The following is a 12,284-nucleotide window of genomic DNA, read 5'->3' on the forward strand; positions in this document are numbered from 1 at the left end:
ATTCCTCCTAGGTCGGCTGCCCCCTTCCTTATTTTACCGGAGGGGGAAGGAAAGAGGAGGGAGAGAAAGGGAAAGGGAGGCCGAATCCCCCCCCCTTCCTTTCTCTTCCCTCCTTTACTTCTCCCTTTGGTTCGGCCCATATGGGGGGTGCACCAGCCCTCGTGTCTGGTGCATTTCCCCTCTTGGCCCATTAGGCCCATATCTTTTGTCGGGGGTGCCTGGAACCCCTTCCAGTGACCCGATATGTATGCGGTACCCTCCGGAACACTTCCGGTGTCCGAATACTATCGTCCTATATATCAATCTTTACCTCTCGACCATTTTGAGACTCCTCGTCATGTCAGTGTTCTCATCTGGGACTCCGAACAACATTTGGTCACCAAAACATATAACTCATATAACATTATATTGTCAACGAACGTTAAGCGTGCAGACCCTATTGGTTCGAGAACTATGCAGACATGACTGAGACACCTCTCCGGTCAATAACCAATAGCGGAAACTGGATGCCCATATTGGATCCAACATATTCTATGAAGATCTTTATCGCTTGAACCGTTATGACAACATACATTATTCCCTTTGCCTGTCGGTATGTCACTTGCCCGAGATTCGATCGTCGGTATCTTCATGCCTAGTTCAATCTCGTTACCGGCAAGTCTCTTTACTCGTTCTATAATACCTCATCCTGCAAATAACTCATTAGTCACTTTGCTTGCAAGGCTTCTTATGATGTGTATTACCGAGAGGGCCAGAGATACATCTCTGATACTCGGAGTGAAAAATCCTAATCTCGATCTATGCCAACTCCACAAACACCTTCCGAGATACCTGTAGAGCATCTTTATAATCACCTAGTTACATTGTGAATTTGATAGCACACAAGGCATTCATTCGGTATCTGGGAGTTGCATAATCTCATAGTCGAAGGCATTCCAATGGATGGATCTTGTCCATCACGTCATTCTCCTAATGATGTGATCCCGTTATCAAATGACAACTCATGTCTATGGTTAGGAAACCTTAACCATCTTTGATCAACGAGCTAGTCTAGTAGAGGCTCACTAGGGACACTGTGTTAATTTGTTTATATATTCACACATGTATTAAGGTTTCCGGTCACTACAATTCTAGCATGAATAATAAACCTTTATCATGAATAAGGAAATATAAAATAACAACTTTATTATTGCCTCTAGGGCATATTTCCTTCAATTCCTTCCACCCCTCCTTAGGTCCGACACTCTTACTTATAAAAAATAACTACAATTGATCCCCTATACTTGTGGGTAGCATCCATCACTACCGAGGTGCACCACTATCACGCTCAAGCTTGCCCGCTAGCGGAGCTTGATCAAGAAGAGTCTTTCTTCAATGGTGACACAGTTCATTCCCAAACACTATGCCATTGCTCATTCTGGCTCTGCCCCTCTGCACATGACTGACATATAAAAGCGAGAACATTTCGAGGAAAAATTTGCACTAGATCTTCCAACTATAGTAGGCATTACATTATACTCCCTTCGTCTCATAATATAAGATCGTTTTGCAAGTTGCTAGCTTGCAAAACGATCTTATATAGGAGACGGAGGGAGTATCTAAGAAAACAACGCCGATCACAAATGGAATTGAATGAGATTATATAGCTGATTCTTGATTAACTTCTGTCATCTTCAAGCAGGACTAAGTGGAGAACGTTTCTTTCCTGGCACATATTTCCCACATGTATGTGTGCATTCAAGGACAATCCAATGTCCCAGGCACTTCAAGATTAGCGTGATCATTTTTCATCATTGTTTGCATTTAGGCCCTAATGACCCATAAGTATAGGGGATCAATCATAGTCCTTTTGATAAGTAAGAGTGTCAAACCCAACGAGGATTAGAAGGAAATGACAAGCGGGTTTCAGCAAGGTATTTTATGCAAGCACTGAAATTATCGGTAACGAGTAGTTTGATAGCAAGATAATTTGTAAAAAGTGAAAAGTAGCAATAGTAACTAAGGTGCAGCAAGGTAGCCAAATCCTTTTATTTGTAGAGGACGGGCCAGAACGGTCTCTTATAATAAGAAAAACGTTCTTGAGGACACACGGGAATTTCATCTAGTCTGTTTCATCATGTTCGTTTGATTCGCGTTCGCTACTTTGATAATATGATATGTGGGTGGACCGGTGCTTGGATGATGTTCTTACTTGAACAAGCCTCCCACTTATGATTAACCCTTCTCACAAGAATCCACAACTATGAAAGAAGAATTAAGATAAATCTAACCATATCATTAAATGTATGGATCCAAAACAGCTCCTTAAGGAATAGTGCGTAAACTAGGGTTTAATCTTCTATCACTCTAGGAACCCACCATCTAATTAATACTCCACAATGCATTCCCTTAGGCCCAAAGATGGTGAAGTGTCATGTAGTCAACGTTCACATAACACCACTAATGGAATCAACAACATACATATCATCAAAATATCGAACGAATACCAAATTCACATGATTACTTATGACAAGACTTCTCCCATGTCCTCAATAACAAAAGTAACTACTCACACATCATATTCATGTCCAAGATCAGAGGGGTATTGAATATCATAATCGATCTGAACATATAATCTTCCACCAAATAAACCAACTAGCATCAACTACAAGATGTAATCAACACTACTAGCAACCCACTTGTACCAATATGAGGTTTTGATACAAAGATTGAATACAAGAGATGAACTAGGTTTTGAGATGAGATGGTGCCGGTGAATATGTTGATCAAGATTGGTCCTCCCACGATGAGAGGGTTGTTTGTGAGACGATGGCTTCAATTTCCCCCTCCTGGAGGGAAGTGTCCCCGGCGGAATCACCGCTGGAGAGCAAAAGTGCTCATGCCCAAGTTTCGCCTCGAGACGGCGACACTCCGTCCCGAAAGTCCTCTCCTTATTTTTTTTTCTAGGGTAAATGGGCTTATATACCAGAAGATGGGCACCAGAGGCTGGTCAGGGGCCCCACAAGGCCCTGGTGCCTCGTGGGAACCTATGTGCCCCCCTCTGGTACTTCTTTTCTCTAGTATTTTTATCTACTCCAAAATAAATCTCTGTGAAGTTTCATCTCATTTGGAGATGTACAGAATAGGTATCTCTGATATAGCTTTTTTAGGCCTAGAATTCCAGCTGCCGGGTGACGCATGTAATCTACGTTGGTATTTCCCCGAAGAGGAGAGGATGATGCAGCACAACAAAGGTAAGTATTTCCTCAGTTATGAAATCAAGGTTATCAATCTAGTAGGAGAACCAAGCAACACTATGTAAACAGCACCTGCACACAAACAACAAATACTTGCAACCCAATGAGTAAGAGGGGTTGTCAATCCCTCCACAATATTGAGACAGATTAAATTGTATAGGTTTTGGTAAATAGATCTAGCAAAAACACACAAAAATAAAGAAAAATCGTAGAAAGGTATTTTTGGTTTAATCTGATAGAAAATAGACCCGGGTGCTATGGTTTTCACTAGAGGCTTCTCTCAAGAAAATAGCATACGGTGGGTAAACAAATTACTGTTGGGCAATTGACAGAAAAGCAAATAATTATGACGATATCCAAGGCAATGATCATGTGTATAGGCATCACGTCCAAGATTAGTAGACGGACTCCTGCCTGCATCTACTACTATTACTCCACACATTGATCGCTATCTAGCATGCATCTAGTGTATTAAGTTCATGGGAAAACGGAGTAATGCAATAAGAACAATGACATGATGTAGACAAGATAAACTCATGTATGAATAAACCCCATCTTGTTACCCTTAATAGAAATGATACATGCGTGTCATGCCTCTTTTTGTCGCTGAGATTGAGCACCGCAAGATTGAATCCATCACAAAGCACCTCTTCCCATGGCAAGAAAAATCAATCTAGTTGGCCAAACCAAACCAAAATTTCGGAGAAGAAATACGAGGCTATAACAATCATGCATATAAGAGTTCAAAGAAGACTAAAATAATATTCATCGATAGATCTGATCATAAACTCACAATTCATCGGATCCCAACAAACACCGCAAAAAAAAGAGTTACATCAAATAGATCTCCAAGAACATCGCGGAGAACATTGTATTGAAGATCAAAAAGAGAGAAGAAGCTATCTAGCTACTAGCTACGGACATGTAGGTCTGTGGTAAACTACTCACGCATCATCGGAGGGGCAACAAGGATGATGAAGAACCCCTCCGTGATCGTTGTCCCATCCGGCAGAGTGCCGGAAAAGGCTACTAGATTGGATCTCATGGTTCTAGAACTTGCGGTGGTGGAAACTGTATTTCCTCGACTCCCCTAGGGTTTTGGGGATTTTAGAGTATTTATAGAGGCGGAGGTAGGTCAAGAAGCTTCCCGTGGGCCCCACTACCCACCAGGGCGCGCTAGAGGCCCCTAGCGTGCCCTGGTGCCTAGTGGGCCCCACGGGCCTCCTCTCGTGTGCTCCTTTGGCTCCAAGGGTGTCTTCTAGCCAGAAAAAAAATCTCCAAAAAGTTTCGTGGCATTTGGACTTCGTTTGGTATTGATATTCTACAAATTAAAAAACAAGCAAAAACAGCGACTGGCACTGGGCACTATGTCAATAGGTTAGTCCCAAAAATGATATAAAGTTGTTAGTAAATGAATATAAAACATCCAAGATTGATAATATAACATCATGGAACAATAAAAAATTATAGATACGTTGGATACTATCACCGGCAATCTCCCTCTTCATGTAAACCTTGCATATTAAGAGAGAAAAGGCATTAGAATTGCTCCATAAAGTATTATATTGATTACAAACACTATAAATAATAGTAGGAAAACATGATGCAAAATGGACATATCAACTCCCCCAAGCTAGACCTTGCTTGTCCTCAAGTGAAAGCTGATATCGATAATCATGTACACATGTTTAGAGAGAGAGAGGTGTCGATAAAAACAAAATACAAACATAGTAGCATCATGATCATTATTATAACAACACTATTCATTATCATATAATTTCTCATGAGCAAGTAACAATTTATCACAACATCAAAGTATAAAGCATAAAATTTCTTGAAAACTAACAAACTATGTTTTCAGTCAACAACACAATTGCAATTCATCATATTTTCAGGAAGGGTCTCATGTCAGAGATTTTTAGCAAGTCCACATACACAACCATCATTTAGTCTTCTATGACACTCACAACATATATATGGAGCAAAAAGTTTCAGCCAGACACATAGAAAGATGGGGGCTTATAATTTCACCTCCCAACTCATTCACCTCAAGGGTGATGTAAACAATAATAACTCATGATCACTCATATCCAACTGGATATATATGCCTAGATCTTTCCCCACCACATGATTCTTACAAAAGAGAAAAATAAAAAAGGAACAGAGGAGAACATTACTGATTCTTGCATAAAAAGTAAATAGATAAAAGTAAAAGATATGCCCTTCACAGAGGGAAGCAGAGGTTGTCATGTGCTTTTTGTTTTTGGGAGCATGGTATCTTAATGCAAAGGAACGCCACGTTATATTCCCCTTGTGATAGAAATATTTATTATGCAGACCGTCGCTTTTATTTCTTTACCATCACAAATCCGTACAATGCTTATTTTCCCTTACAATAAAAGATCAAACATATTTAGAGGTCATTTTTATTTCTTTATGCACCGATCACAACTTACTTGAAGGATCTTATTCAATCCATACGTAGGTACAATGAACTCTCATGACATGAAACTGGGTTTAAGGTTTTTGGGTGCACAAGTAGTATCTCTACTTGGTGCGGATTTTTGGCTAGCAAAGATATTGGGAAAGCACCATATGTTGTAGGATCTATGACAATATAACTTCTATGTGAATATAAGCAAACATAGTTGGGCACCACACGTTGGGCAAGCACCACATATTGGGCAAGCACCACACATTGTCGTCCTTCTCCAACATCAACAATTTGGCATAAAATACTTAATGGGGGTTCACAATCACAAAAGATGTCCAAGATAGTGTGTTTGCATGTGAATCTTCTCTTCCCTTATTAATTCTTTCATGAATTGCATCATTGACCAATGCTATGTTCGTCAACCTTCAATAAATTTTACCACTTATACTTTTCCTTACGTAATGTCATTACTTTCTATAAGATTAGCATATGATCTTTTTCATTATTTTCATTGCTAGGATTGAAACATAAAAGTAAAGAAGCAAAAACTCAAACTACTCTTTATTATATAACTCTCAACTCGATTACATAGATCACGAAACTAGCACTTGAAAATAGATCATACTAAACTTTTATTCAACTAAATCATGAAATAACTAAGGATCAAACTAAAATAGGTGAAGATAATAAAAGTGATGGTGATACGATACCGGGGCACCTCCCCCACGGCCATGGCCCGTTCTGACTACCCCTTTGCACAAGATTGATGCATACAAGCAAGAACATTTCTACGAATATTTTGCACCGAATCTTCCAACTATAGCATGTATTACATTATATCTAAGAAAATACCATCGATGATAAATGGAATTGTATGAGATTTGACAGTTGATTCTTGATTAATTAATTTCTTTCTTTCTTGAGAAATTCAATTAATTAATATCCTTTTCTAGCATGACGAAGTTGAGAGTGTTTCTTTCCTAACAGATAGTTCCCACATGTATGTGGACATCCAATGGTCCCAAGCACCATGAGATTAGTGGGATCCTTTCTCATTAATTTTTGCATTTAGGACACTATGCTTAATAGAAATTAACCCACAATCCAACTCTCTCTTCCTCTCACTTATATTAATCCATGCATACTTTTGGGTTCATACCTAGAAAGGGACATAACTCTTAACCCTAACACCAATTTGGGATCCTTTTCGCCATGGTATTTCTCTTGGCGAGATCTTTCAAACAAGACCAATGTTGAATATGTTTCGGACTAAAAAACATGTTTTGAAATTGAAATGCAACATTGATAAAAAAACTGAAACCAATTTTTATATATGCAAGTTTCATATGGCTTACAGTGACTTCCAGTGTGGTATGTTTTTCAGTGGATATCCAAATATTCATGTTTTGAAACTCAAATGAAACATTTTTTTGAGGGAACTCAAATGAAACATTGACGAAACTTTCTGAAACCAACTTTTTCTTATTGATTTAACTTCCATGTGGCTTTGAGTTACTATCGTTGTGGTTTCATTAGTTCATATAATTATACATGAGTTCATATGGCTTTCTCTAAGTTTTCACTATGATTTCATTATTTCATATAGTTTTTTGTAACTTAGTTTCATGTTAATTCGTGTTAGCTCGAGTTTTACATGAGTTTGTGCGAACCTCATCTTATTTTTTTAAAACTAATTTAAACCTCAACAAAATATGACTGAAACATCAACAAAAAATGGGTAGGGGAGGGGTGCTATTGTGCAAAAGCGGAAGGAGTTAACAATTGAAATGGTCCAAATGAAACGGACGTCATTTATAAATTGCACAATTATGAAGATTGACCAAGGAACGCCGGGGGGGTGTTTCTTTCCTTACTCCATGGAATCGACAAAACTCCAGCACATATAAAGTTAATGATAGCCTACTGTGCCCGAGGGTGCGTTTCTTTTGGTGGGGCCAGGGAGGAGCCTTTTGTGTAAAAGAGGAAAGAAAAAACCCTACCCAGGCCGCACGCCTACTTAACTAGAACCACGAGGCTCTCGTGACACAATAGAATTTGCTATCCCCTCCATAAGGCTGCTCTCTCCACAGGAGAAACCCCCCCCCCCCCCCCCCCGCACCTCCACCCCCTTTGCATCTGATGGTCCCCGGAAAGCTCCCCTCACCGACCCGCGATCGTGGGCAGAGCAAATCCTATGGTATCTTCAACCACAGAAGCCCTTTGTCACACCGCGGCCATGTTAATCAAGGAAGGCCGTCGGCGGGACCTACTCCTCTCCCCCGTCGCTTTTCGCCGCATCTGCGCCAAGGAGACGGTGGTCACGCTGGCCCCGTGGAGTCGTCGGCGCCGCTTCAAGGTGTGAACACCCCCGCTGGCCAGCCGACGCTTCTGCAACAAGAGAGGGGTAAGAAGCCAAGGGTGGCCGAGAAGGAGGGCGGGGGCCAGCTGGTCCCCACGGAAACCTTGTTTCGAACCACACCGTCCGGTCAGGGCCTTAGAGCTCGGCTGGTGGAGATCTTGGACAGGGCGTACGGGCTGAAGGTGTCAGAGAAGAATCTGGACAAATCGTGCTACAAGAGGTATGTGCACAAAGTCATTTTGCGCGGTTGCGTTACATGTCGGTACATCTCAAAGCATTCACTTCTTCCAAGATTCATGCAAATGTATTTTCCACCTAGATGTATAGTACTACTACGTTTCTTGTATCTTTCTTTTTAGTCAAACTGGCATCACTTTATGTGCCCAAAGTACACTTTTTATAGGTACACAAGCAGCTCTTCCTCCCCCCCCCCCCCCCCCCCTCTCTCTACCCGCAGAACAAACCCATAGACTTTATTTCATCATAGACAATTTAAATCAACCATATCTTTTAAATATAGACTCATTTGTGAAACCTTTTATATATTGGGACTCCTGGCGTCAAGAACTTTAGAACTAGACAAATTTTGGATACATTTCAAACACATTTAAATTTCGACGTTTCACATTTCACATGTGAAATAAACCCATTTCACTAGAAAAATATGAAACAAACTTATTTCACTAGAAATATGTGAAAACTACTTTTTCACATAAACCTATTTAACCCAAATATGAAACTGAAATGTTAACTTGTGAAACTAATTATTTGGAAATGAAAAACATTTTATTTCAAAAGAGCAAAATATGTTATTTCAAAAGAGCAAAATATGTTATTTCAAAAATTGCAATTGAAATAGATGAGATTTTTGTGCAACAAGCGAGTGAAAAGTGAAATGCACCTTCTGAAAGTGAAAAAAATGTGAAACTAAATCTCAACTTGTGAAATAGAAATTTTTGAAATGTGTAATGGTTTATTTTAAAAGAGTGAAATATGCTATTTCAATAATGCGAAATTGAAATAGATGTGATTTTTGTGAAACAACCCGGTGCAAAGTGAAATGTAGGTTCTGAAAGCTAAAAGTAATATGAAGTGAAATGACAACTTGTGAAACTGATTATTTCAAAATGTGTAACAGTTTATTTCAAAAGTGTGAAACATGTTATTTATAAAATGTGTAATTGAAATGTATGTGATTTTTGTGAAACAAGCCAGAGAAAAATGAAATGTAGGTTCTGAAAGTGGAAACCAGTATGAATCTGAAATGTCAACTTGTGAAATCGATTTTTTTTAAATGTGAGACGTTTTATTTTAAAATAGTGAAATATGTTCTTTCAAAAATGTGCAATTGAAATAGATATGATTTTTCTGAAACACGCCAGTGGAAAGTGAAATGTAAGTTGTGATAGTGAAAAACAACATGAAACTAAAATATCAACTTGTGAAAATGATTGAAACCATTTTATTCAAAATATTTCAAGCGAGTGAAATATGTTTCATGATTTTTGAACTCATTTAAAATGTATTCAATCGGTCTTCTTTGAAAGTTCTTTGCGACATGAGTTCAAATATATAAAAAGTTTTGAAATTGGAATATTGGTTTAAAAGATATGAACAATTTAAGTTAGCAAACGTAAAATAAACGGATGGGCTTGTTTGGGAGAGGGAAGAGAGAGAATGGTAGCGCATGGATGCAACCGTGATGTACCATCTGACCGAAAAGTATGGGGATCATCTGACATACGCAGAGTGTATTGCGGTGTATTTCATCTGAAAAATCATTCATGGTTATACATTTTCTGACAGCTGAATCTTGAGCATTCTGAGGGCATGTACAATGGTTAATAAAATAGCCTTATCCTAAATCTTGCATGTAATTTAGAAATGACAAAAAAATTATCTAGAATGAGTTATCTCTTAGACTTATCTTCAATAACTAACTATTTCTAAAAACATGGTGAAACATATTATGTTAAGAGATCATCTCTTGTCTTCTCTTAAATAAGATAGGACAAGTTTTTTCTTATGAATTCTCTCTCCTTCACCTCATCATATATCCTACGTGACACTTTTAAGATAGCATCATTGTACATGCCTTCAATAAACGGCCGGAGATCTGCCCGCTACCTGGCCTTAACGCGCAATTTTCCGTTTTGCAGGTATGTGAAGAGCGCGCACGAAATCATGTACCGGGAAGCCAGCGAGCCGGGTTTTCGTTTGGTTGGGGAAAACCCCTTTTCATCAAAAAAAGCCAACGAGCCGGCCGTCTCCGGCCGGCGCGTCGCGGCCAAGATTCCCAAGGGAAAGGACTCAAAGGAGCCCGTAACGCCCCAATTTCATGTACTCGAGTCAGCCGACGTGCCAGCGGCCCACATCAACCTTATCATCGTCAGCGACGACGATGATGATGATGAGAAGGAGGAGGAGGAGGAGGCTAACAAGGTCGCCGCTGAGACCAACAACTCGTCCGTGAACATCGTAGATCCTCGTGCGGTAGCAGCTGTGGCGATTGCGCCAGTCTCTCCTGCTGCGACTTCTGCGCCGGCTCCAGTTACTCCGGCAGCCGGGGCGCCTATGGCCTTTGCAGCAGATTCGGCTACCCCTGCTACTTATGGCCATGGCAATGGCGCTGCCGGCGTCTGCGCACGTGGGATCAAAAGGCCACACGCTCATGATGCAATTTTTGCACCCGCTCCGGGCGCGGGGGCGCCAGTGGCCTTTGCACCAGCTCTGGCTACCCCTGCTGCTTCCGATCATGGGAACATGGGCAGGATGGCCGAGGAACTGCAGGACTTCGAGGCCGTATCCGCCTCCATGGCCCAGACGATATATCGCCGCTCGGTGAGCGCCAGGTCGAACCTGCCACGGTGGGGGTGTCACGGCCTGCGAACCCCCAAGACCCGCTCGGCCCCTGCACCTTGCGGTTTGCCGATGAAACGCAACACCACGGGGCCAGCCCCTGCCTATGCTGGTTCCTCATCCCGTGCCCCTGCTTCTAACATAAGCAGCTCCGCTCCGAATTCTTCATCCCGTGCCCCTCCTGCTAAAATCACCAGCTCCGCTCCGGGCTCCTCATCTTGCGCCCCTACTGCTAATATCATCAGCTCCGCTCCGGGCTCCTTATTCCGTGCCCTTCCTGCTAACACCAGCAGCTCCGCCCCTCCTGCTAACATCAGCAGCTTCGCTCAGGGCTCCTCATTCCGTGCCCCTCCAGCTAAAATCACCAGCTTCGTTCCGGGCTTCTCATCCTGTGCCCCTCTTGCTAAAATCATCAGCTCCGCTCCGGGCTCCTCATTCTATGCCCTTCCTGCTAACATCACCAGCTCCGCCCCTCTTGCTAACATCAGCAGCTCCTCTCCGGGCTCCTCATTCCGTGCCCTTCCTGCTAACATCAGCAGCTCCGCCCCTCCTCCTAACATCAGCATCTCCGCTCCGGGCTCCTCATCCTGTGTCCCTCCTGTTAAAATCACCAGCTCCGCTCTGGGCTCCTCATCCCGTGCCCCTCCTGCTAAAATCATCAGCTCTGCTCCGGGCTCCTCATCCCGCGCCCTTCCTCGTAACATCAGCAGCTCCGCCCCTCCTGCTAACCTCAGCAGTTCCGCCTCATCTGCTAACATCAGCAGCTCCGCTCCGGGCTCGTCATCCCGTGCCCCTCCTGCTAACATCAGCAGCTCCGCTCCGGGCTCGTCATCCCGTGCCCCTCCTACTAACATCAGCAGCTCCGCTCCGGGCATGGCTACGCCGGAGCAAGGGAATGGGATTCGTGGCTTCGTCCGCCTCTTCGGCGTCAACATTGCCCTCGTCCGCCTCTTCGGCGTCAACATTGCCCCGCGGGAGTAGGCGATACTTCTGCAAGCGCTGCCGGAGGCTTGCAGCTCAGCATGCTAGTCCGTTAGCTCGCTCATGATTTCCTGCTGCTGATTCTCAATCAGCGCGGCGAAATAGTATCTTTGCTTCCATTATTTACTTTCGAGATGATTGCTTCGGTTCAGATTTTACATAGTTCGTACCAGAGCTTTTAGCCTGTATGTAGGCTTTCCAGATTTATCAGTTTTATGAATTATTTCGAGTTTGATTCTAGGGTTCATACCGGAGCTTGTAGCCTTGTAGGCGTTCCAGATTAACCAGCTGTATGAATCACTTCGATTTAGATTCTAGAGTTCATACAAGAGCCTGTAGCCTTTTGGCTTTCCAGATGTAATCAGGTGTATGAATTATCTCATGGAATAAAGTTATAAGAGTTGTTTGAATAACG

At 42.1% G+C, this 12,284-nt stretch overlaps 1 protein-coding gene across 1 annotated transcript; it reads left to right on the forward strand.

Moving 5' to 3' along the window:
• Nucleotides 1-7,788: 7,788 nt before the first annotated feature.
• Nucleotides 7,789-12,282, forward strand: LOC147975002 (uncharacterized). Its single transcript, XM_087517931.1, has 2 exons — nucleotides 7,789-8,249; nucleotides 10,189-12,282. The coding sequence occupies exons 1-2, from the start codon at nucleotides 7,810-7,812 to the stop codon at nucleotides 11,867-11,869; spliced, it is 2,121 nt and encodes a 706-aa protein (XP_087374057.1). The 5' UTR covers nucleotides 7,789-7,809; the 3' UTR covers nucleotides 11,870-12,282.
• Nucleotides 12,283-12,284: the final 2 nt, after the last annotated feature.

This window comes from Triticum urartu, chromosome 4A, assembly GCF_056163025.1.
Source record: "Triticum urartu cultivar PI428250 chromosome 4A, HENAU_Tu73, whole genome shotgun sequence".
NCBI classification, from domain to species: Eukaryota; Viridiplantae; Streptophyta; class Magnoliopsida; order Poales; family Poaceae; genus Triticum; species Triticum urartu.